Raw genomic sequence first — 26,603 nt, 5'->3', positions numbered from 1 at the left:
TGCCAGTCACAGGGATGACTTTTAATCTTCTCTATTTCTTAAAAAAGACCATCGGCAAACCTTAGGATTATATGAAACGATTACTTGCAAAGCACCTCACAACTGATTATAATACACCTGTGAGTTGCCACATGGCTATCCAGAGCTCCAGCTAAGGAGGCAAAGCCACTCATTTTGCAGATGAGGCCCAGAAGGCAGGAGGATTTTCAAAAAGTCACACACAAGTCGTGGTGGCGAGGCTGGCACCTGTGGATAGCAACGGACTACAAGAGGGCTGGCCAGGAGAGGCCGGGAGGAGAAACGAGAGGCAATGGGAAGAGGATGGGTCTGTGACAGCCCAGTTCCAGAAAGGGGCAAGTTGCCTGAGGATGAAGGAGCTGAGTTAAGGACAAGGTTTGTGTGACCAATAGCATCAACTGGTAGGGATTTCCAGGGGAAAGAAAGGGGGAAGAAAACTAACATTTATTGAGCATCTTCTGTACTGGGTACTGAGGACCATGGGGTTCGAGCCTCCCTAGAGGAAACTTCGATTCAGAAGGGACACTGAGGAAACAAAGACCTAACAAATAATGGAGGAAGTGCTCTGCTAGTGTGCTTGCACAGAGCAAGTAGTGATTAGTTTTGTCTGGAGGATTCCGGAAGCTCCCGGCTGGGGCTTCTCAAAGATGAGAAGTCTGCTGGGGCAGATTGGATGGGAATGAGGAGTTTGGTGGGAGGGAGCAGTTTGGGCGAAGACAAGTAGTGTGGAAAACTGGGTCTGTTTTGCCCCTTCTCATCTTTGAACGATGTTTGCTATACCCAGCAGGCACTCAATGCAGATTTGCTGCCCAGATGACTCAGTTATTGCTCAGGAAGAGAATTAGGTGGCCACATAAGGTTCAGGTTCAAGTAGAATGAATGATTCGGTATAGTGGAGAGAAGCCCACGCTGGGAAGTATGAGAAATTTTCTAGTCCTGCCCCTGCCAATAACTACATTGAGCCGGTCACTTTCCTGTTCCTGAGACTCAGTTTCCCCAGGTCTGACACTTGTGTGATAGTTTATAACCTGGAATTGATTTAGGGGTCTGTTTAGAAGCCAGATGTCTTTACAAAACCTGGGATATCTTTTGTAACCAGAGAGATGTCTTTTATTGTTATAGTTGGTATCAGACTCCCTCTTGGGGGAGGGAGGACCTTGTTTAGACAAATATTGTAATCAGCTTCAGAACGGACCTGAGGGCTGGCAGCAGGTGAGACATTTGGGACCTAGGTGGTGAGTGGCCCTGAGGCTCCAGGGTAGGGCTATTCTGTGGTGACAAAAAAAAAAAAAAAAAAAAAAAAAAAAGAATGTTTGAAGCTCCTGACAGGAGGGAGGAGATGAAAGAACCAGAGAGAGAGAGAAAGGAGGGGGAAGAAAGAGAAGATGGAAGTCTTAGCATTGTGTAGAGCAAGGGCCAGGCCAAAGAGAATCCTCCATGGTGAGATGATGGAGAAGGACTTTACATCTGTGCTCGTCACACTTTAACCCACAGAGTCTCCTGACATCTCATTAAAATCTAGGTTCTGATTTAGCAAGCCTGGAGTGGGGCTCAAGATTCTGCATTTCTAGGGGCATCTGGGTGGCTCAGTTGGTTGAACTTCTGATTCTTGGTTTCAACTCAGGTCATATATCCTGGTTTGTGAGTTCAAGCCCCGCATCAGGCTCTGCATTGACAGTGCAGAGCCTGTTTGCGATTCTCTCTCTCTCTCCCTCTCTCTCTGCCCCTCCCCTGCTCACATGTTCTGTCTCTCTCTCAAAATAAATAAATAAACTTTAAAAGAACAAAAAAAGGCTCTGCATTTCCAACAAGCACGCAGGTTATACAGGTGCTGCGGGTCCCTTGAACCACACCTTGTGTAACAAGGCTTAAGAGAATGGAAAAGTGTCATATGGACTGTGAACTATATCAAGATGGGCTAGGAAGTGCGATTCTCCTCAGTGATGCAACTTTTTGTAAGGTCTACTAGGCTCATACCACTTTTTTATAAGCACCCTGACAAGCTGCAGAGCTAAGATACCAGACGTGGAAGCAAGAAGCAAGAGTGAGGCAGAGGCACTAAGCCTCTGCAAAGTCACAGAATTCAGATTTCCATAGGCTGTGGGATTTGAAGCAATGCTTGTTTAGATCTCAAGGGACAGAGAAGACCCAGATGTAACCCGCTATCTGGGTTACACTCTGATATAAAGCCCTGTCCACTTAACTTCCCCTTCTGAAGGTTTTTTGTCCTGTGGTGAAAGCTCCCGATCTGGGGTCCACGCCTGCTTATCTAATGGGTTCCCACCGGCTCCCATCTGAGCAGAAGTGGCCAGATGGGTTGTGCTAACTCCTGTGTCGCTCTGATGTTTTCATGTGACTCTGGTTTTGTTCCACGCTTTGCCAACTGCTGACGCCCGAGTGTGCGGCCCTGCAATCGACAGGCTGGCTGGACGGCCTGTCATCATCAGCGCCTGAGATTCGTATGGATGCTAGCAGGTGCCAGTTCAGTGTGAGCTGTGCGGGAGAAGGCTGCTTTTCACAAGGTGGAAGCATCTGGGTGGCTGAAGTGCCGCTAATTGATCTAACAGCCTTGCTCCTGGCAGGCAGGGGGACGGCCTCTCTGTTTATGAGCCCCGATGAAGAGAACTGCTCTAGGAGAATATTGGTCATTTCGACAGACACACACGTGCGGTTGTCTGGCTTGGCAGCCACATGGATCTCACTGCCATTAAGAAGGGCTGTGAGGTGATAAATTAGACTTTGTTGTTTGAGCGGTCATTTCTCTTTCTTTGGGGAAAGCAAACAGCTTTCCTTTTCAATTCCAAGAAGCCACTTACAATCAGCCCCTGGGCAACCCTTGTTACTGCACACCTTTCTGGGCCTCCAACAGAGACAGCCACAGGGCACACAGGGGATCCGGCCTTTTAGAGTGATCAGGATGTCCAGAAAGCAGGGGCGCTCGGCCTTCTGAAGACTTCTTTGGAAGGGGAGGTTTGCAGGAGGGTGTTGTTATTTTGTTTTGTTTTTTGTTTTTGTTTTTATTTTTCATTTTGGTAGAACCAAGTAAAGCAGATTTGGAAGAGAGAATGCAATTATCAGAATATATCATTAGACCCTCAGTCTGTGAATAGAAATAAATTAATGTTTAAAAAATTTGACTCATTAACAAAAAAAAAATCTTCTGGGCGGCACACCGCCCACAACTGTGCAGTTCTTCAGAGCTGTGGCTCTTGATGTAAAAGTAGTGATCGCTGGGGAAAAGGGGGGCGGTGGGATTAGAGCTGGGAACGATGCATAACCTGCATCCTATTTATATACCTGCTGCCTTAAAACAAAAGCAACAACATGGGGTGCCTGGGTGGCTCGGTCAGTTAAGCGGCTGACTTCAGCTCAGGTTATGATCTCACGGTTCGTGAGCTTGAGCCCCACGTGGGGCTCTGTGCTGACAGCTCAGAGCCTGGAGCCTGTTTCAGATTCTGTGTCTCCCTCTCTCTCTGCCCCTCCCCCTACTCACATTCCATCTCCCTCTCCAAAAAGATTAAAACAAACAAACAGAAGCAACGACAGCAACACACATGCACACACAGGATACAGTCCGAGAGGAGAACATGAGCCTATGCATATCCCTGGGGAATAAGGTCCAGTGCCACTGTTCATGGCCCAAGCTCAAAGGAATTTCAGGTGATTCATTTTTATTTGGCAGATAAGGAAAATAAGGCAGAGAGGTAAGTGATTTACCTATGACTACATGGCAAACTACATACAGCTGAGCTGGAACTCAGCTTTTCACCCCTCCCTGTACAATTTACCTCTGTGACTGAGTCGTTTTTTTAACATTTCACTTCATCTTTTTCTATCATTTAAAAAATGAACTGGGTCATAAGAAGAAACTGCTAATATTGCATCAGAGTGGCCATCAACAGCATTTCAACCTAGCCCCGGATATAGCCTTTCATCCTAAAACTCTCAGATGCAGTAACTGTCCTGAAATTTAAGTGTTTTTTCTCCAACTAATTTGTTACAGAATGTGTAAATTCTAGTAATCTTCGTGGGGATTATGTTATAAACTCGACCTATTTTGGTCCAATTTAGCAAACAAACACTAGAAAAAGAATCAGTTTATTCTAGTTTATATGAAAAACTGAAGAGAAAAAAAATCCTGTCTATGACACAGCAAGTAACATTTTAGCAGGAGATTTATTAATATGGCGGAATGTTCACGCACAAAATAGTCCTACCTTGTCCTCTCCTTTTTTCTATTATCTTAAGGGAAACTGACCAGACAGCAGTTTTCGAAGGACTGCCAATTAGTCTGGTTTGTACAGTCTTTTCTAGAGCAATGCTTATAGCTCCCCAGAGGCTCAGAGTATAAAAAAGGGAGAAAGTCAACTGAAGATGACATCATTGGCAATGTCCACTTTGGGTCCTGTGCACCACAGAGCAAAGAAAGTCTCCCAACTGTAGGCTGAAGGACCTGGGGCTGTTTCCCCCAGGGCAGAAAAGATTTAAGGGACACATTGCTGCTGCAGATCTCTGAGGTGCTACTGTGAGGCACTGGCGTGCCCTGCAAACCCTCCAGATCAGACCTAAGTCCCAAGGATGGGGATTTCTCCAAATTAGTGGCCTAGATGGCAACTTCAGAAATGGGCCAATAAGAAACTCAGTAATCAAAAGATTGCCTGATGTGCAGAGAATCAGATCAAGGGCAATCATTTAAATGACTTGGCCATCCAATGGCTTAGCATCTCAGGACTGGGACTGTTTGTTTGCAGTGTGGCACAGATCTGCCTCTGGACCTGGACAGTTTGAGTCCTGGGAGGAGATGATTTTTTTCTACCCTCCTATGTGGCTTCCATAGAGAGCTGCATTTGCCCAGTTTTGACAAGAAGAAACTAGTGCTGTCAGACACCGCAGAAAGAAGCAGGGTCTTTCCCATTCGAGTGGAGTATTCAAGTTTCCATTGCCATGGATGTAGGGCCTATGAGGGGTTTGAAAGATGTGATTAGAATGGCTTCACAAAAAGGGACATCTAGTTTGTTTCGACGTCCTGTTGTTGGACCAATTTAACTGGGCTTTGCCCTAATGACATTCTTGATTATAGTCTTGGTGTAGGCTTGCAACCAACTAATCTTCTTAATTTTCTCAAAAATTTAGGAAGAATTTGATGTGCTCTGCCATGGTAGTTAGCTTTGAGAGTAATAGGAAGAATTTTTTTATTAAACTATGTTGCAGAATTGTGATGGTGGCTAGGCACCACTCTTTTTTTTTTTTTTTTTGAGAGAGAGTGAGAGTGGGGTAGGGTAGAGAGAGAGAGAGGGACAGAGGGAGAATCCCAAGCAGGCTCCATGCTGTCAGCCCAGAGCCCGATGCCGGGCTCGAACCCATGAAGTGTGAGATCATGACCTGAGACAAAATCAAGAGTTGGACGCTTACCAACTGAGCTACCAAGTTACCCTAATACCATTATTTTTTTAGTTTTTAATTTTTAAAAAATGTTTATTTATTCTTGAGAGACAGCGAGAGCAGGGGAGAGGCAGAGAGAGAGAGGGGGGGGAGACACAGAATCCAAAGCAGGCTCCAGGCTCTGAGCTGTCAGCACAGAGCCCAACACGGGGCTTGAACCCACGAGCTGGGAGATCATGACCTGAGCCAAAGTCAGACGCTTAACCGACTGAGCCACCCAGGTGCCCCACAACACCATTCTTTTAACAACAACACTGGAACAACTGAACAAATACTGGGTTAAGAGAAAAACTGATTTAGGGCCTGATTCTGGTTACACTTGTAAGTATAAGAAGAAAGAAAAAAGAAAGAAAAGAAAGAAAAGAAAGAAAGAAAGAAAGAAAGAAAGAAAGAAAGAAAGAAAAAGAAAAGGAAAGGAAAGGAAAGGAAAGGAAAGAAAAGAAAAGAAAAGAAAAGAAAAGAAAAGAAAAGAAAAGAAAAGAAAAGAAAGGAGAAAGGGTGGGAGGGAGGGAGGAAGGGAAGGAGGAAGGGAGGGAGAGAGGGAGGAAGGAGGGGAAGGAAGGGAGGGCGGGAGGGGGGGTGGGGGGCAGCAGGGCTGATGCACGCTGGCCTGTCCAAACGGATGCTGGCACCTGGAGACAGCCTGCAGCCTAAGTGTGGTTGGTAGGAGTCCTGGCTTAGGGCAGGACTGAGATTCCTGTGCCATCTTTCTCCTTTACTAGCTGTGTAATTTCAGGACAGTTAACCTCTATGTGGTATTTTCCTTATCTATGAAATGAGATTAAAGATAGTTGCCCTGTGTCTACCTTACTGAATGATTGGATGGACTTAATGAACCAATATATAAGAACTTTGTAAGCTGTAAAGTACTATATAAACGTAATTGGCCATTACTGCTTTTTAGGTAGAGCTGTTAAGATAAAGCTGCCCCGTGACAGGATCTGGTTAGAAGTGAAGAAATCAGTGTCTGTCATGGGTTCCTTGCAGTCTAAGAGCCACAGGGCTTTGCCTGATGATACTTTCAGAGATGCTCATTGATGAAACCACACAACTCCCTTTCCTACAAGAGCCGCTTTAATCATCTCTCTCCAACCTCTTGTGGGTCCTGCATTCATGGCAATGGAAATCTAAATACTCCACTGGAATGGGAAGGAGCCTGTTCACTGTTCTGCAGTGTCTGACAGAATTTTCCTTTCTTCAGCACTGGGCAAACACAACCCTCTGTGGAAGCGACACAGTGGTTTCATGTTCAAATACATGCAGTGGTGACCCCCTTTGCTCTTACGTTTCTTTTAAGAATCAGAATAAAGAACTGTCATAAACCTGTCAAATGGTAATTTGCTTATGAGAAATATCGAGGGAGCTAGGAAGCCAAAGGCACAGATACAGAAGCACCAGTGTGTGTTGTGAGGATAAATGGTATAGTTCCTGCCTGAGTAGGGCAAACAATTAAAGTGGTACTCTTACAGAGATCCACAGAATTGAAGGAGACCTAAGAGAGTATCTGGCCCAAGCTTCCCACTTGGCTGAGGGGGACACTAAGGCCGAGAATGAAAAATGATACATGTAAGGTTTCAGACCCACTGTAGGGGCAGCTATTAAACATTTAGGATTTTATGATTAAATGCTTATTAAATCTCAGGTATTTTAAGAGACTGGACATATGGAGACACACAATATAATCCCTGTTCCCAAGGAGTTGACAGTCTAGTGGGGGAATGAGGCCCATTCACTTCTGCAGATGGTTCTGCGTATAATGGCTTCTGGATGTGATGAGGGCCAACATGGAGGGATCTACATGGAACTATGGGGGATGTGGGAGGCAGTGACTACACTGGAAGAAAAAAAAAAAAAACACCTAGAAAGGGTGTCAAATGAGAAAGAGGGAAGGAACTGAGAGGTTATAAGAGCGTGAGCGAGGACATGCCACCCAGGTCTCAGAGAATCTTTGACTCAGAAGAAATCTCAAAGACTGGCTCTTCATACAGCTGAAAGAAATTCCTTGTATATCACCCCGGCGAGATGATAATTCAGTTTCTGCTGGAATATTTCCAGGGAGAGGAAGCTGATTACCTCACAAGGCATAAAAGGTTCCGCTCTAACCTTTTCAGTTGGTGTTGTGTGGTATGTAATGGGGTCTTCTGTACGATTCTGTCTCTTCATTGTCACTGAATAACAGTCTGAGTAATATCTGGTCTCTGACTTCCTCTCAAGGGAAGAAGAAAATGTCACGTGTCTTAGGACCTTTGACTTATAGAATGTTAGAGCTGAGGAGCGGGGAGCTCAGATATCATTTAGTCTAATGGTTTTTAAAAGTCTCTTTGTGACTCATGGACTTTTTTGACATTGTGATAAAAATATGTAGGTCTCCTCCCCCAAAATGTCCATATGCTCATGATATACAAACCGTTGCATACAGTTTCAGGGCATTCATGGAGCCCCAGAGCCCATCCTGGATTAAGAAATCTTTTCATTTCTTGGGAAATGGGAAACTGAGGCTCAGAGAAGTGGGATGAAATGGAGTGGAACCATAGGAGTGATTTCCCATGGGTCAGACGACAATGTGAGCAGAGGAGTCGGGCTTATGGATCAACCTTGGAGAAACTCATTGCCAGACTGAAGATGTTCAGGGAAGCAGGCAGTAAGCGGATCTATTATAAATTGAAAAGGAGACTTGGGGTAGGAGTGGGGGTGCCAGGAGCACTTTCTTTATCTGAAAGTTGGTTTATGGAAAAGGGTGTAGACTTCTCTCTTTTGCTTTAAGGGGTATCTCAAGACCAAAAGGTAGAAAAGAACTTCTGACAGAATTGCGCTCTACTGGAATGTGCTGTTTGAATTCTTTGTCACTTGACTTTTTTGAGGACACAGAACAACCTCCTTAGAAGGGACTTCAGCATCACAAGAGTTTGAACTGGATGACTCAAACTGGACTTGATTATGTTAACTCTAGGAGACATATGCAATCTCATAGAGTAGCCAGAAGGCAGCTCAGGTCTCCCAAAGAGTATGGTAAGTTAAGGAAAGGGAAATGTGAGGAAGTGAGGGAAGTTCAGGATGGCGGAGCCCTCAAGTGTGAGGGTGTGGGAGGGAGGCAGTCATGGAGAGAAATGGGACTTGGAGATAGAAGCGGAAGCAGAATGATGAAGGGTCTTATGTGGGACCATGGATGGTATTCAAGAACAATGGCCCGTGTAGCATGGTGGGACATGAGAATGGAGGCAAGAGGACATTTCAAGAGGAATTAACAGAATCAATGGTGGCATCACTAGCAGGGAAATCAGGAGGCAAGAAGAAAGGCTGTGCTGATGAGGTGTAGGTTTCACAGTGAGTCTGAAGTGACAGTGACAAGACACAAAAATGGAAAGTGTTGGCAAGTCACAAAAGGACAGCAAAGTGGAAATGCCCACTAGGCAACTGATGATGTGGAATCAGAGTTCCAGGAGGTCAGGATGTGAGACAGATTAATGGGCTATCTACAGAGATGAAGTCACTGAGGTTTCATGAGTAGACACCTTTCCAATGGAAAAAATGTATAGCATGAGTAGAAGTCTAAGGAGCGAGTCTGCAGAGCTGACCTCAGTGTGGAGATGGTATAATTAAAAAGCTGTGAGAAGGAAGAGATGGAGAGATAGAAGAGAGCTGGGATTAGAGAGTGAAATAAAAACCCAGCAAAATGGAAGCTTCAGGGGACAAGAGTGATCAACATAAATACAGTCTTGTCTAGTGTGCATTCAACTGTGTGCTATGGCAGGTAAATTATAGCAATGTTCCTTTTGGCAACAACATAGGTGGTGCAGTGTGAATTATAAAGTGCTTTTAAGTGGATTATAGGTATTTCTTAAATAGTATTTTCTGAAAGACATGCCTTGGAAAGCATGACTAAAACTTTGCTCTCTCCCAATTTCTCTATCAGTAAGTGAGAAGTCATTTGAAGTTTAATAAGTTCTTTTCACATCGTTGCTTTAAGGATGGTGATCTGTGCCATCCCGATGTGCTATGCTGGGAAAGGTAGACCAAGGCGGTGCCATGTGCCTGGGTCACCTTGGCCAGCGAGGCGGTAGCAGTGAGGACTGAAGTCAGCATTCTGATTTTTGTTCCCTAAAGCCCAAACCACATCCAAAGTTAAACACTGACTCAGATCTTAAGAAATAACTTTTGAGAAATAAAATTAAAACAAATGAAATCAGTTTCTTCTCCCTTTAAATATTTCTCTTGGAGTCCTATGCCCACAAGCACCGTAGGAGGTGATGGTTAGACTGTAAGAAATTTATTTACTTCCAATAATGACACCTAATAGAGGAAAGATTGTGACTGAGAAAAAGGAAAGAGGTTACTTTCCCAGTTTGGGCCATTTCAGATATTATCTCAGTAAGCACAGCTCCCACATAACAGGTTTTTAAAAATGACCTTCAGGGGTGCTGGGGGGCTTAGCTGGTTGAGCATATGACTCTTGATTTCAGGTCAGGTCATGATCCCAGGGGCGTGAGATTGAGCCCTACGTCAGGCTCTGTGCTAAGCGTGGAGCCTGCTTAAGATTCTCTCTTTCCCTCCGCCCCTCCCCCACTTGCTCTCCCTCTCTCTCTCTCAAAAAAAGTAATAAAAAAGTTTTTTAAATGAACTTCAGAAACTAAGAACTAAGAACAAAGAGGACCCATTGTCCATAGCCGTGAAACCAACCAGGATAACAACGAAGGGGGGGGGTTGGGCTAGATGGTCCCTTAATCCCCCTACCTTTTCAAACCCTCAGGACTTGGAGTCACAAAAGGCCTGGTTAGGAAAAAAAAATATTCTAAGGCTCTATTTATGCATGACCTGAAGTGAAAGCCCTTCCTCTCTATAGGAGATCTTCTGACAAATGGATTCTTGGTTCTCGGCTCTATGCTGACTCAGCAGTGCCTGTCCAAACTCTTGGCCCCCGGGGTATATGGCCACTAGGCAGCACTGCAGGCAAAGGAGAGAAGGAAGAGGCTGAGATCATTAACAGAGAAGACTGGGGCGGAGGTTCCACAGAACTGGAGAGTGCCTACAAGTCAGCTGGTCTAGTTTGTCATGTTTCATAGATGAAAAAACTGAGGCTCAGAGGACGGATGCTGTGTTACCCTACAACCCCTCTATTCTGCTGGAAAGGGAGTTTGGGGACTCCAGGGCCCCCTCTCTATGCTAATGAAGTAGAATGTGTTTGGACTAATGCACTCCTTTTTCTTTTTAATTTTTTTGGTGGGGGGGCGGTGTGCAGGGTGGGGAGGATATACAAAGTCATTGCCTTTGTACAGTCCCACCAACATATTCAGGTAGGTGTGACTTCAGATTCTGAAAACAGATTCTCACCCATAAAAACCTGAGTTTATGGAAACATCAGATGGAAGGAAATATAGCATTCCATCCCTTACAGAGAATATTTAACTTACAACTCAGAATAATTTGCCATGTGTATTAAGTAATACCTACTTAGCAGTTGTCATTCTCATGCAAGGAAATTTCCTAATAAGGATGGAAGAAGAGGCACATGGAGAGGCCTCAGGTTAAACTGGATTCTTTGGCAAAAGTGAAGAGAAGAGAACCTCATAAAGAGAACCGTGCAAGATAGTATTTCCTAGGATGCCACCACTGCGGTAGCTTCAGTCACAGAAAATGATGTCTTCCTGTCAATCTCATCTACCAAAGGCCACCATTATGGTTAGCATCCCAGTTCACAGTGGCATTTAACTTCTCACTAAAATGGCTTATCCTGCCTTTTATTATTATTTCAAATTATTATTTATTTATTTATTTATTTATTTATTTATTTAAATTTTTTTTTCAACGTTTTTTATTTATTTTTGGGACAGAGAGAGACAGAGCATGAACGGGGGAGGGGCAGAGAGAGAGAGGGAGACACAGAATCGGAAACAGGCTCCAGGCTCTGAGCCATCAGCCCAGAGCCTGACGCGGGGCTCGAACTCACGGACCGCGAGATCGTGACCTGGCTGAAGTCGGACGCTTAACCGACTGCGCCACCCAGGCGCCTCTCAAATTATTATTTATTACACACCTGCTTCCCCCTTGTGGGCAAGAAATGGAAGGATTCAAGATTTAGAAACATTCACGATCCAGCCAGGAAGTTAAGATTCTGCCCGTTATCTTCCGCATCAGAGGTTTGGGGACCTATACCTCCTGATGCAATAGTCCCCTGCTAAATAAAGCACCCCAACAAAGGCATCCAAGAAAAGGTAAACCAAGGCATAATCTAAAATCAATCACTTTTGGTAAAATAATCACACTGTGTATGTAATAGGCACACATGACTATTTTACATAGTCTATAAAAATAGTGTGAGGTCCTTGAGGCAAAATCACTATTTTCTCTAAAGGCTCTAGCCAAGAGTTTTGTATGTACAGTAAGAACCCGGTCAATATTTCGTGAACACATCACATGAGTTAGTACAGATTTGATAAGGAATAGGTGGGGAGAGCAAGTTATTCACACAACTTGGTCGCTTTAATCAAATCAAAACTAGACGCTTCTCATGAAGTAGGTTAGATACTGGTGTTGGTTTCCTGTGGAAAGGCAGGAAAGGAAGGAGGAGGAGCAGTTATCTCTATGTAGCTTCCTGTAGGTAAGCTCCTGCCCCCCACTCCTTGCCATCGTGGCTGTGGCAGTGGTTTGTCCCTGGGTTCGAACCAGAGGGGCTAACCTAGACGAACAGCCAGCCACCAAGTAGAGACTGGGCCTTGGTCCTTTCCTGTAGCCTCAGTGCCCCGCAGGCCTGGTGGGCAAAAGGGGGTGGGGTGTGACACGGGGACAGGGATCAAAATTATTTCTTTCTGATCCTCTTTGGATTCCTCTTCCTGGCCACTGCCCCCCTTCGCCCCACCCCCCCTGCCCCGTGCCCCCTTCCACCCTGATTCTGGGCTGTGAGAACATAATGTCCACAGCTCTCACTTACTTGGCAGCAGCATCTTTTCTCAACTGTTCGTGCTTCATGAGGAGATTTTTCCGATCTCGAAAAGCTTTTCTGACCTTGTACCCTTTGTAGACCGCCTGGATTTTGAAGGCAGCGATGTCTTGTATGGCTGCAATGGACAGGGCGCCGTGCTCCAACATGAACTGGATCACTTCATGGCGCTCACCGAGCAAGGCATAGTCAAGGGGAGTGTACCTGAAGAAGGAAGGTATTTTGTAAGTGTTGGCATGTAACCTGAGGTACAGTTCAGCTGCCAATATTATGCAGCAAAGGAAACTTCATTCTGACATGTGGACTCTTCCTCAGGCAAAGCTATCTTGTGTACTCCAGGGCTGTTCCTTTTTTTTCTGAGGGGACAAAACAAGGCAGGAGCTGGGGTCAGGTGCTTTGTGTCACTGACCATGATGGTTCCTGGGTCTTGCTTGCTGGCTCACAAACCGGGGGCTATAGGAACACATGATCACTTTTCTTCTTCCCCATGTGCCAAATAATACCCTGCTCCTATCTGAAAAAGTACTGCAGATAATTTCCTGTGGGACTCATAAGTTTAAGCCTGGGACTACTGATAGTTAATGCTTGTGAAATAAAAAATACATCTCCAAATGGACAGATTTAGTATATGAAGAGGATGGCCCTTTAAATCAGAAAGCATTTATTAAGTAGTTTTGGGACAGCTGCATAGCCATCTGGAAAAAAAAAGGAAGATTCTTATATCAGATTTTACATGAAAATGAGTTCTGGATGAAGCAAAGACCTAAATATAGAAAAAGAAACTGTGGAAGTACTAGAAGAAACCAGGGAAGACTTTTTAAAAAATTAGAGTGGGAAGGTCTTTTCTAATAAAAATAGTACAAAACTCAAAACTGTAAGAGAAGATTGACAAATCCAACTACATAAAAATAACAAAATTTTGCAGGGCAAAAAACACCAAAAACAAAGATAAAAGAGAGTCCTCAGAACAGGAAACACTGATGGCTCCTAAATATATAAAAATATGTGCAGCTTCACTCATTTAAGAGAAATATAAATTAAGACTAACAAGGAGAGTTAGGTTAGCTAACCAATGAGCAGGTTAGCAAAGATTAGAAAGTTTAATAACACACTGTGCTGGTAAGGATGCAAAGACAGGCTCCCTATGTACTACTTTAATCTTCAGAAAGACCAATTGGGCAGTATCTATCAAAATTGTTCCCACATCTGTCCTCTGGCATTTCACTTGCAGGCATATATCCCAGAGACCTGCTCTCGTGCGTGCGTGTGTGTGTGTGTGTGTGTGTGTGTGTGTGTGTGATGCTTTCTATGTAAGGATATTCATAGAGGCACAGTTTGAAATAGTTAAAGAATGGAAACAACCTCAGGATCCATCAACAGAATACTGCTTACATAAAGTACAGGCCATTTGTGTAACGAAGTCATCTCTATAATGCAGCCATTACTGTGGCATATGAATAAAATAAGGAACAATGTCCAGGATGTCTTGTTAAATGAAGAAAAAGAAAAACAATTAAGCAACAGAACAGTATTATGGCATGCTCCTTTTGAATAAAAAAAGAGAACATATCCCTGTATTCTTATTGATGTAAAATATATCTCTAGAAGTTTACCAAGAAACTGGTTGACAGCGACATCTCTGGGGAGGAAACTGGTTGTCTCAGAGGCAGGGGTAGGAGGGACATTTAGTTTTAACTGAATGCTTTTTTATGCCTTTTATTTATTTATTTTTAATGTTTATTTATTTTTGAGAGAGAGAGAGAGAGAGACAGAGTGTGAGTGGGGAGGGGCAGAGAGAGAGGGAGACACAGAATCTGAAACAGGTTCCAGGCTCTGAGCTGTCAGCACAGAGCCCAACACGGGGATCGAACCCACAAACCATGGGATCATGACCTGAGCCGAAATCAAGAGTTGGATGCTTAACCAACTGAGCCACCCAGGTGCCCCTTTTATGCCTTTTTATACCTTTTAAATTCTGTACACTGTGCGTACCTTTTTGATAAATATATTATTTAGAAAAGATGGGTTTTATTGTCATATAGCTATATATTTGAATCTCAACTGGCTACTTTCTAGATGTATAATTTTGGGCAAATTCCTTTCTTAAAATATATCCTTTCTATTTCTGGAAATATAAAATAATTGGATAAATACACAGAAGAAAATAACAGTCATCTATATTCCCCCCCTTAGAATTAATCAGTGTTATTATCTCTGCAGGTATGTTTTTTAAATGATTACTTTTTAATAGTGACACATATTTTAAGTATTAAAATAATGCAAAAAAATACAAAAATTGAAGTAAAATAAAATCCCAACTCTACCTTCCAACAATGGTAATGCTGACTGTCACTTCTTAACCAACTCACCTCTCCTCACTACAGATTTGGCATGAAGAATAAATGAAATGATAAATCCAAAGAAGATAACACTGTGCCTGGCATAAAAGAAGCAATTAATAAATGTCAGCTGTTGTCGTTATTATTATAGGACATGCACTGCATCAGGGTTTGTGATACCATGGTCACATGTCATCGATATTGTTCCCACAGGACCCAAGCTAGGAGTTATGGCCACCTAACGACTGCTACTGATCTGATTCCTCTCTGGGAGACTGTTACTAATCCAACACAATCAGAGGTGTTAGGAAGAAATGATCAGCTGATTTATGAGGTGGAAAAACTGATGATTATATGGATGCATGATTAGACACAGAAAATCATCCAGTGATTATAGAGATTTTCTCTCTTCAAAATTTACCTGACAGTCATAGTCAGACGTCAATGGAGGAGATTTTTCAGTATAAGCAAAGGGTGGTTTGGTCACTTCTATAAGGAAACTGAATTCAGAAGGAAGTCTGTATGTTAGAATTAAGAAACTCTCATTTTTAGGACATCTTGATCTGTCTTCGCTGTTCAGGGACCAGAAGGCCCTATGGTAGAGGTGCCAACATAAACTTTAAAAACATTATCTATAAGTAGGTAGCATCTTGTAAATTCAGAAGAACTTTAAAATTTTTTAAAAATTTTTTTTTTCAACGTTTATTTATTTTTGGGACAGAGAGAGACAGAGCATGAACGGGGGAGGGGCAGAGAGAGAGGGAGACACAGAATTGGAAACAGGCTCCAGGCTCCGAGCCATCAGCCCAGAGCCTGACGCGGGGCTCGAACTCACGGACCGCGAGATCGTGACCTGGCTGAATTCGGACGCTTAACCGACTGCGCCACCCAGGCACCCCATAAAATTTTTCACTGTATATTCTATTTAAAAATTTTATTATTTTAAAAAATTTTAATTCTAGTATAGTTAACATACTGTACTGACTCAGTTTCAGGTGCACAATACAGTGATGAAGTGATCAAGATAAGTGTAATCACTATGTATTCTAAAATATCTTTCATGACCATACTCTCTCCCAATGGAAAAAATTATCAGAGTCACAGAACTCTATGACAGTAGAGCTAAACTGAATTTTGGAGGTCTTTTGGCTTAACAGCTTCATTTCATAAATGAGTAAATAGATTCAGAAAGTTTAAGCAACTTGCTGAAGGTTATGTAACTAGTTCCCTGCAGAACCCAGACCTGAACTAAGACTGTAGGACTGCCTGTTCAGTAATCCTTCCACAGCACATCTATCAGTCCTGGAATATAATCCTCGTACAGAATGAAGCTGCTTCTCAAATCAACGTGCAAATTACGTATGCATTTAGTAGGTTTGATCATCTTTTCTAGAATTACTAATAGGAGTGTCTTTTTCACACAGTATACAAGCAGGATTATCAAAATCTGGTGTGTGAAAGTAAGGCCCAACCTCTGCCTTTGCTGTATCTCTCAGGCCACTTGTGGATGGAAAATTGTATTTTAAATATCTTTAGCATGAAAAACTGTATTTTTATTTTGAGAAACTTCAAGCATAAAAATAGCATAATAACCATTTATATGCTCATTACCCAAATTTAACAATTAGCAAGATTTCTGCCACATTTGCTTCCTCCAACTCCTTTCTTATTATTTTTGCTGAAGTGTTTTAAAGCAAATCCTAGACCTCCTATTATTTAATCATTCTGCACTGCGGTATTGATCCATAAATAATGTGGACATGAGCACGTCATTACGGTATTCAGCAAAATTAACAGGAATTCCTTAGCAAAATCTAGTACCCACTCCAAACACAGATTTCCCCAATTTTCTAAAAAAATGCCTTCTTTATAATTGGCTTATTCAAATTAGGATTCTTGGTCAATATTTGATTCATGGAAACACAGTCCAAACATCCAGAAATATTTTAAGACCGAAGTCTATGCCTAGTGTTTGGGCACTGACCATATTGCAAATTACTACTATTGAATCTTTCTTCACCCCAAATTCAATTTAGAAACACTCAAGTGCTGTGAATATTCCCATCGATGCCGGAGGGTGGCTGTCAGATAGTTATTGACTGAAGGCCAGCGGTAGTTGGCAAAAATTATGTCTATACAGTGCACATCAAGTGCTTGGTGTCAGTGCATGAGAAGTAAAAATTAGCACCACGTTGATGGTAACCAGTCAAGAAACAATGTAGATAAAGCCAAGAGACAAGATACAATTGGCCTTGCCTGTGCAGGAATGGTCTGATGGGATGAGTGGAAGGCCTAAACTGGAATGTCAATAAACATCAAAGGCAGAGCCGGGTTCTGACATTTGCACGTCAAGGTGCACTGCTGATGAAACATTAAAGGAGACTGGGATATTGCCACTGTCTCTTTTCATCTAAAGATTGGCAAGTACAGTTAGGAGGATTTTTCCTTCGGTCTTTTGGTCTGTAATTAACATATGTTTACTCTAGGAGGCAGTAAGCACCTTAATTCATACTCTTACTTAGGCCTGAAATTTAAGGCTTCCCCTAAAAATGGGAACTGAATTACAACAACAAATGTTTTTACTGTTTCCTAAGAAAACAGCAGTCAGGCAGTAAATACTGTTATAGAATAAATCCTTTCTAATAGACCTAATAAATCACCACAAATTCCTTAGGATTCTTAACCTTTCCCTTTTGCCTTTATGGGATTTCTAAGAGCGAAATCTTCTCTCTCACATATCTGCTTTCATGTCAAAACCTCAGCCTTGAGGATTCTGCTTGGCTTTCCAGCTTCCTTCAATGTCCAAACCCCTAAATCTTCGAGTCTTCTTGGTTTTGCAGTTGTCATTTGACTATAATAGAGACAGTGAGTCCTTCCAAAGTAAGACATACTAGTCTGATTTACCTAATACTGTATGTACTCGAAGAATTCCAGAGTTTCTTTCTTTCTTTCTTTTTTTTTTTTTTAAAGTTCATTTATTTTGAGAGAGACTGAGACAGCACAAGTAGGGGAGGGGCAGAGAGAGAGGGAGAGAGAATCTCAAGCAGGCTGCACACCGCTAGCGCAGAGCCTGATGTGAGGCTTGAATCCACGAAGCCGAGAGATCATGACCTGAGCCAAAACCAAGAGTTGGATGCTTAACTAACTGAGCCACCCGGGCGCCCTAAAGAATTCCAGAAATTTCTAATGCAGGTGTGAGGCAGGGGAAGCTACTGGGAGCCTGAAAGCATCAACTCAACAATGCAACAGTTATTTACTGAGCACTTACTTCCTGAAAAGTACTGTGAGCAACACAGAGATGACGATTCTCTTCAGGAGTTCTCTGCTAACACGGAAAAAGGATTACATAAAATTATCAGATAAAGTGAAGTGTGCTAAGTGCTATACAAACCCACAGTGTGGGGGAGAGCTTTGTTTGGAACACCTGCCTCGGGGATCAGAACAATCTTCTTAGATGGGACTGCATTTGAATGGAGGAATGACGTGACTAACAATTATATTAGAAATATGATTTAGGGAGGCTACTTGGGAAGCAAATGAACTGAAGGAGGGAAATTTCAAAGGGTGCAGAACAGCAAGGAGGCATTGCGATAGTCCCGGGAATGAGTCAAAGAGGGCAAGATTTAGACAATGGTGCTGGTAATAAAAAGGAAATGACAGTGTGAACCAAGGAGAGACACTGAGTCTGAAAGACAGATTTAGAACTCACCGGCACCCAGGTGATTACTGAAGCCTCTGTGGAGATGGGCTGAGAGGAAAGATCTAATCCTTGAAGAATGTTTACATTTAAAAAATAAAAAAATGGAAAAGGAGCCAAGATAAATGGAGAAGGAGCAGACACAATTGCAAGAGAATCAGGAAACTAAACTGTCACAGAAGCTTGGAGAAGATAGTCTCAGTAAAGGTAAAAAAGAGGGGTCAGCAGAACCAGGCGATGCAGAAAGGCCAATGAGAGTAGACAGGGGGACCAACATATGATTTCTCAATGAGGAGTCTGTCAGAGACCACTCAGACACTGTTTCAGTGTAAATGTGAGGATAGAAGGCAGACAGCAAAGGCGGGAACTGTGAGTAAGGGTAAACGGAACAGTGCAGGCACGCTGAGAGCAGGAGGGCTTTATAGGCAGAGAAGACAAACTTCAGAAAAGAAATAAATTGGAAAATAATAGGCGGAGGCTATCTTTAATGGGGAGGGGTTCTGAAAGTAGTGGGAGGGATGAAGGGGTTCACCCCAGAAAGGAGGAGCAGTTTTCCTGACACAAACAGGTGGCCTAGAAAAAGTCCCCCCTTCTCCACAAAATCTCCCACAGAACTGGCAGTGGTTATGGGGGTGGGGCTGGTGTCATGGCAGGAAGCACTGCAGTTACAGCATCCGTGAACAATGGTTCCAAAACACAGACCTGGCCAGGCAGAGCTCAGGTGTGGAAGTCACATGTTCAGAATCTTCCCAGATCCAAGATGGCCAACACTGTCTCCTGCTTAGCCTTCACTGTGTCTGCTCCTTTTTATTGGGCCTGGGCCCTGGGGCATAACTCCAGCCTAACTCTGTGAATCTTACATTATTCAATCCTCTCACCTTCTCCTTATTTTTCATGCCACATGATGGCACCTCTGTCCACTAACTGATAATAACCTCTTTATCAGGAGAAATTTCTTGAACATAAGACACATTCTACTGTCCTGACCAAATTCCTAGGTCTGGTCAGTCAGGACTCCCCTGACTTTATGCCAGCTACAAGCCGCAAGAACTTAAGTGTCCTCATCTGTAGAATGTGAGCTTGCCAGAAGTAATATCTAAAGTTCTGAATAATTTTAAAATCCCATAATTCTAAATCAACACTTTTCTTTAGGTTTAGGATTTCTTAGTGTAGTGTGGTGTTTCTTTATGAGTATACTTATTACTTCTGAACTAGTATCTAAATTTTTTTTATATAAATTTTTTTAATATATTTTTTTATATAGAGATTTTTTCATATAGCAGAAAGGATGTGAGTTGAACAACAATACATTCTTTTCATCAACAGCTTACCTTTCTTCATTATTTTCCATCTGATTAGGAAAAGCAGCAAAGTCTAGCAGTAATTTAATGGCATCAAGATATCCGTTGTTACAGGACCAGTGCAAAGCTGTTCTTCCCTATAAGCATAAACAAAAATCAGGTATATCTGGAGTAGGTATTTTTGGACACATAATTATGAAAAGGGAAAATATTAAATATACAGTGGAGAAAATGGATGGTATCTTAACCAAGTGATCAAAATTAATACTAAGTTAAAAGGAATGATATGTTTCTACAGGTGATACCCCGAGAAGGATTCAGTATCACTTGTATAATATTCTAACCAAAAATGTAAAACTTAAGTCTAATTATGAGGAATCATAAGGCAAACTCCAATTGAGTGAGATTCTGCAAAATAAATGACCTGTATTCTTAAAAAAAAATTTAATACCATGAAAAATAAAGAAGGCATGAAGCATTGCCAGAGATACAAGGGGGATATTTCACAGTTTTAAAGAAGTCAAAGAGGAAGATATCACAACCCTAAATCTGTATGCCACAGCTATTAAATATACAGAACAAAAAATGACAAAATTAAAAGGGGAGATGGTCAAATCCATAATCACGGTGAGAGATTTTTAACCCATCCTTTATAATAGCTCATAGAACAAGTAAATAAAAGAGCAGTAAAGATATAGAAGACCTGAACTATACAGTAAAAAACTTTGATCTAAGTGATATATAACATTGCATCCAACTATGACACAATTAGTATTCTTTTCAAGTGTACATAGAACAGTTACCAAAATCGATCATAGGCTGGGCCACAAAGAAAGCCTCAAAGGACTTTGAAGGATTAAAATAATTCTGAAATAAAGTAAAGTAAAATAAAATAAAATAAAATAAAATAAAATAAAATAAAATAATAAAATAAAATAAAATAATTGTGTTATTCTGATTGCTTTCTGACCACAGTAGAACTGAAGTTACAAATCAGTGTGGTAGACAGAATAAATGCGTGCTTTTGCAAAGATGTCTACATCCTAATCTCTGGAATCTGTAACTATGTTATGATATTGGAGAGGGGGAATTGAGGTTGTAGATGGAATTAAGGTTGCTAATCAGCTGAACTTGAGATGGGGAGATTATCCTGGATGATCTGAGCAGGCCCAATGTAATCATACGGGTCCTTGTAACTGAAGGAGGGAGATGGGGGGGTGAGTGTCAGAGTGATGCAGTGTGAGGGTGACTCAGCTAGTCATTGCTAGCTTTGAGGATGGAGGAAGGGGGCCACAAGCCAATGAAGGAGGGCAGCATCTAGAAGCTGGAAAAATTAAGGAAACAGATTCTTTTCTAGAGCCTTCAAAAGGAATGCAATCTTGCCCACACTTTGATTTTTACCTCATGAGACCCATTTTGGACTTCTGACATCCAGAACAGTAAGATAATACATTTGCGCTGTTCTAAGCCATTAAGTTTGTGGTAATTTTTTTTTAGCAGCCAGGAGGAAACCAACATAATCAATAATCAAAAGATAATGAGAAAATGCCAAACTGCCTAGATATTAAACAATATGCTTCTAAATGATCTATGGGCCAAACAATAATCAAAATAGAAATTAGAAAATGTTTGAACCCAATTATAGTGATGGTGCAACTTTGTGTGTGTGTGTGTGTGAGACAGAGAGAGAGAGAGAGAGAGAGAGAGAGAGAGAGAGAGAGAATCCAAAGCAGGCTCCATGCTCAGAGTGGAGCCGGACGCAGGGCTCAATCCCACGCTGTGATCATGATCTAAGCCAAAAATCAAGAGTTGGATGCTCAATTGACTGAGCCACCCAGGTGCCCCAGTGATGGTACAACTTATCCAAACTTTCAGGATAAAGCTAACTCAGGCTTAGAATAAGAATCATGCATAAATACATATATTGGAAGTGAATACTAAAAAAAAAAAAAAAACAATGATTTAAACTTTCACCAAAAGAATCTTTAAAAAAATAGTAAATCAAACCTGAGGAAAGTAGATGGCAGGAAATAATAAAGATAAGAGTAAACACCAATGAAATAGTAAATAACTCCAAATATGGAAAATTAACAAAAACAGTAAGTCCTTTGAAAAGATGAATAAGATGGAAAAATTTTTTTAAAAAGAAAAGAGACAACACACATTACCAATATATGAAATGAATAAGAGGAAATTACTATAGGTCCTATAGTCATAAAAAAGGTAAGAGAATATGTGACCAACCTTATGCAAAACATTTGATATTTTTAATAAAATGGATCAATTTCTCAAAAAATGCAACTTACCGTGGCTGAAAAGAAAATAATTAGAAATCTGTATAGTCTTGTATTTATCAGCGATGCTGAGTCAGTTATTAACACCTTTTACACAAAGAATACCTCTAGATAAGATGGCTTCACCAGGGAATTTTTCTGAACATTTAAAAGGAAGTAATATCAGTATTACACAAATTCTTTAGGAGAATAAGAGGAACTACTTCCTAACTCTTTTTAATTCACCATGTAAACAGCAAAGAGGTAAAAAAAAATGTTGAAAGATGCAGAAATAGTATCTAACAAAAATTAAATGGCTAATTGTGAATAAAAAACCCCAATTCTTGGCAACTAGAAATACAAGGAAACCTATAGCAAACACCATATTCAATGGTGAAATAGTTAAAGCTTTCCCCTTGAGAAGCCAGAATGAATTAAGGGTGCTAACTATCACCAATTCTATTCAACATTGTATTGGAGGTCACAGTTCAATAAGGCATGATATTCACAGATGATATGGCTGTATATGCACATAATCCAAAATAGTACATAAGACCTAAAAACACCAGAAAGTAGCTTGGTACACTACTTATGTAAGAAACCAGCAACTTGTAAAAAAAAATGTAGAAGATACTACAGATTGCAAAAGATGCATTTCTAATAACATAGGTACAAGAACCATTTTTTACATATTTTTCATTATGTCACTTTCACATATAGGAACAATCCTGATAAATATATATTGAGTGAATTAATAGATATTATATTTTCTGGCTTGGAAAAACATAATATGCCAGTATTTTTGAAGACTTAATGCAATTAAACTAGCAAAAAAAGTCCATAGTGGCAAAACTGAGAGAAGTCAATACAATCCTATATGGCTAGGGAAGTGGATATTAACCCACATGGGTTAGAAAGCAGTTCGGCAGTACTATATAAGAGCTGAATCATATTCATATACCAATAATAAATAATCTCACTTAGGGGAAATTATTCTAAGGATACAATTAAAAAAAAGTTAAATGCACTTTGATGATTAATGAAATGTGATTTATACTATCACGAAAAACTATCCAGCAATAGGAAGTTACTTATTTAATTTTAAAATTGGGGTTACAAACATAGTTTGGATCCTGACTCTCCACAACAACCCTGGCCCTGTTGTCACCTTAGGGTAATTATTTAAGCTCTATGAGCTTCGATTTTCTACCCTGCAAATGGGAATAATAATAGCAACTCCTTTAGAAAGTTGCTGTGAAAGAGAGCCAAAGCATAAGAGACTCTTAAAAACTAAGAACAAACTGAGGGTTGATGGGGGGTGGGAGGGAGGGGAGGGTGGGTGATGGGTTTGAGGAGGGCACCTTTTGGGATGAGCACTGGGTGTTGTATGGAAACCAATTTGACAGTAAACTTCATATATTGAAAAAAAAAAAAGAAAGTTGCTGTGAGAATTGAATGAGTTATGAAACATAAAGCTCTTAGAACTTTGGAATATTCAGCATCTATGATTATGTGGAAAATTATATACCAAAGGAGAAAATGCTGGTGATAATTTTAAGTGAACAAAACAAAAATGTGGTTTATGAAGTATCATATATGTATGTATACACATACATACACATATACCATGTATGTTTATTTTAAGAAGTTATGGAATTATTCCCATTCTGTATTATGACTTTGTTAAATTATATATGGCTATAGAGACAAGAACTAGAAGGAAAACAGGGAAAAATAAGACTCATTTTTAATTAACACATAAATTTATAAGTGATCTCTTTACTTGGTAAAATGTTGTTTTACTTTATTTTAGTTAATGAAGAATAAATAAACACCTTGGAGGAAACAATACAGAAAAGACTTAGAATTTCTACCTCTTTGTCTTGAATGTTAGGGTCTGCATTGTTTTCCATGAGCACTGCCATGCAGTTGATGTAGCCGCCATAGGCAGCGCACTGCAGAGGAGTTCTTCCCGCGTAATCTTGTACATTTGGATTGATCTTATTTTCTATCAAGATCTGGCAAACATCAGCATTTCCTCCCAGTGCTGCCCAATGTAGGAGAGAGTGTCCATCTTGATCCACTAGATCTACCCTTGCTCCACCTGAAAAAGCAAAAATATCAGTAAAACGTTGAACATAGAGAGCACTGATCAAAAAGGAGTCTGAAAACAGCAGTCCCTTAAATGCTTTGCTCTTAGCATTGTATACTATCTGCTTTGGATTTTTTACAACAAGCCTGTAAGTTGGTCAGGGTAGGAGTCATTTTCCGTTTACATGAAATCAAACTGAGGATCAGGCAGGTGAAGTGGTTCTTCCAAAATCACACAACTACCAACAGGTGGAACTAGGAGTGGCCCTCAGGTTTCCTGATGCTTGTGTGTGCATGCGTGCGTGCACGCCTGTGTGTGTGTGTGTGTGTGTGTGTGTGTGTGTGTGTAGGTGCGCATGCATGTGTGCATGCATGCGTGTATGCGTACGTGTGGGCACTCCTCCCTCCATCTGTCCACCCGGGTGGCCCTCTGCCTGTAAGCTGTTTCAGCGAATGCAACAATTCCTACCTTCTGAGAGAGTCTTAGTAGGAGCACTCTCAATAACTAACCTTTAATAAGCGTCTGGATCACATCTTTGTGTCCCATCTCACAGGCTCGGAAAAGTGGAGTGTGCTTCATGACATCAGTGGCATCTACTTGAGCGTTATTTTCCAACAATAACTTCACGGTGCTGACGTGGCCAGAAAGGGCCGCGGCATGTAATGCTGGAAAGGGAGCAAAAGAAAGCAAAGAACTCTTTGATAACAAAGTCACCTTTTTTCTTATTCTGTGTGTCTTTTGTTCTTTTGATGTCTTCATTTTGGCTAAATGCAATTTAATCTTAAGGATTCTCTATTGTTCACTTCTACAGATTTGAATCTTCCTTTCTATTCATATGTACTACTCACATTTCCCCCCTTCCTGTCTATCTTTCTTTTTTTTTTTTTTTTTTTTTTTTTTTTAAATTTTTTTTTCAACGTCTATTCATCTTTGGGACAGAGAGAGACAGAGCATGAACGGGGGAGGAGCAGAGAGAGAGGGAGACACAGAATCGGAAACAGGCTCCAGGCTCTGAGCCATCAGCCCAGAGCCTGACGCGGGGCTCGAACTCCCAGACCGCGAGATCGTGACCTGGCTGAAGTCGGACGCTTAACCGACTGCGCCACCCAGGCGCCCCTCTATCTTTCTTATCTCATGGTTTCTTCCTTTCCATCCTGTTGCTCTGAAATGCTTTCCTTTCCTCAGTTACTACTTTATTATCTTTTCCTCCCTCTTAGAGGGGAAGGGAACAAAAACATGACAAAAGAGAAATGATTTAAACGAGGCAGGCAATTCTGCCCACCAACCCACTCAATAAACATCTGCCCCTGAGGGTTGGTGTGATGGGAGGTGTCAATCTACCAGCCCTTCAGTGGCTTAGCCGTGCTATTCCTGCCATCGGTCTGCATACCCATGTGGTACAGAGGGTATGTGCATCCCACTGTATTCAGTGCATTTTTCATACAACATGGCTCCAAATGCAAGCCGTTGATTTCCTCAGGGCCCAATTTAAGAAGCAGCAACTTGTTTCAACATTGGAGAAAACACCTGAGAAGGAATGGGGTCTGCCTTCAAATGGGATTTGAAAGAGTCATTTTGACTATATATGAGTTTCATGTTATGCTGACCTGTGCCTATGTTACTTCATTCTAGCACTTGACTTATGTCATTACTCTTTGGATTACTCTTTAAATTCTATTTAAATACACCACTGCTTAAGTTCTGAGTTTGCCAGCATAAGTGCCTAGAGGTCTGGGCCAGTTCTTCCTAAGTATCATGGCTCTATAATGCCTAGAACAATGTTTCTTTCATAAGGAGTGATCCATGGACCAAACCTAGGATGCCTATAAAAACACAGATTCCCAGGCATTTACTGAGAACCTGCTATGGGCTGGGTATTAACATAAGGGTGGGAATTCAGCAGAGAACAAAATACATAAGGTTATGTTCTAGTAGGAGAAGCAAAATAAAAATGGAATGGATAAGCAAGAAAGTGTCAGATGGTGACAGATGGTATAACGGGAGTATTAAAAGGTACCTTGATATGCAGAGTGACTAGGAGACCACTTTAACGGATGGTGATGGAAAGCCTTGCTAAGGAGCTGATATTGAAGTTGAGACCTGAATCATAAAGAAAGAGGGAGCAATGTAGAGATCTCGAGAGGGAGGAGTTTGGGCAAAGAGAACAGTTGGTCCAAGGGCAGGAGTGAATCTATGTGTTTAAGGAAGGCTAGGAAGCTGCAGCACAACGAATAAAGGCAAGTAAGTCGGAAAGGTAGAGAAGGCCAGGTATAAGTGGCCACATAGGGCCCAGTGATGAAGACACTGACGGACTTTACATAGGTGAGTAATAGTATTTGACTTGTGCTTTAATCAGATTGCTCTAGCTGCTCTGAAGAGAAGGCACTGTAGTAGGTTAGAATGAAAGCAGGGAGACCAGCTAACACTACTGAAGAAGACTTAGTAAAAAATGATGGTGGCTTGAGCTAGGGTGGCAGGAGTGGAGATGAAGAGAAGCAGAAAGATTT

General features: G+C 41.5%; 1 protein-coding gene across 2 annotated transcripts in view; it reads right to left on the bottom strand.

Annotated features, from left to right (window-relative positions):
- The window catches only part of INVS (inversin), a 157,123-nt gene that overhangs the window by 31,865 nt on the left and 98,655 nt on the right, over positions 1-26,603 (bottom strand). For both annotated transcript variants that reach the window (XM_047067004.1, XM_047067012.1), the window contains 4 exons: positions 24,606-24,761; positions 23,879-24,108; positions 19,762-19,868; positions 12,386-12,598 (listed from right to left, as the gene is read on the bottom strand). In XM_047067004.1, the coding sequence (XP_046922960.1) occupies positions 12,386-12,598; positions 19,762-19,868; positions 23,879-24,108; positions 24,606-24,761 (706 nt within the window). The remainder of the gene's footprint in view (positions 1-12,385; positions 12,599-19,761; positions 19,869-23,878; positions 24,109-24,605; positions 24,762-26,603) is intronic.

This window comes from Lynx rufus, unplaced genomic scaffold, assembly GCF_022079265.1.
Source record: "Lynx rufus isolate CCGP_SWC_20201006 ecotype Redwood Valley unplaced genomic scaffold, mLynRuf1.p SCAF_10, whole genome shotgun sequence".
Taxonomy (NCBI): Eukaryota; Metazoa; Chordata; class Mammalia; order Carnivora; family Felidae; genus Lynx; species Lynx rufus.
Note: the sequence above shows the minus strand (reverse complement) of the source record. Positions and strands in the feature narration are given on the sequence as shown.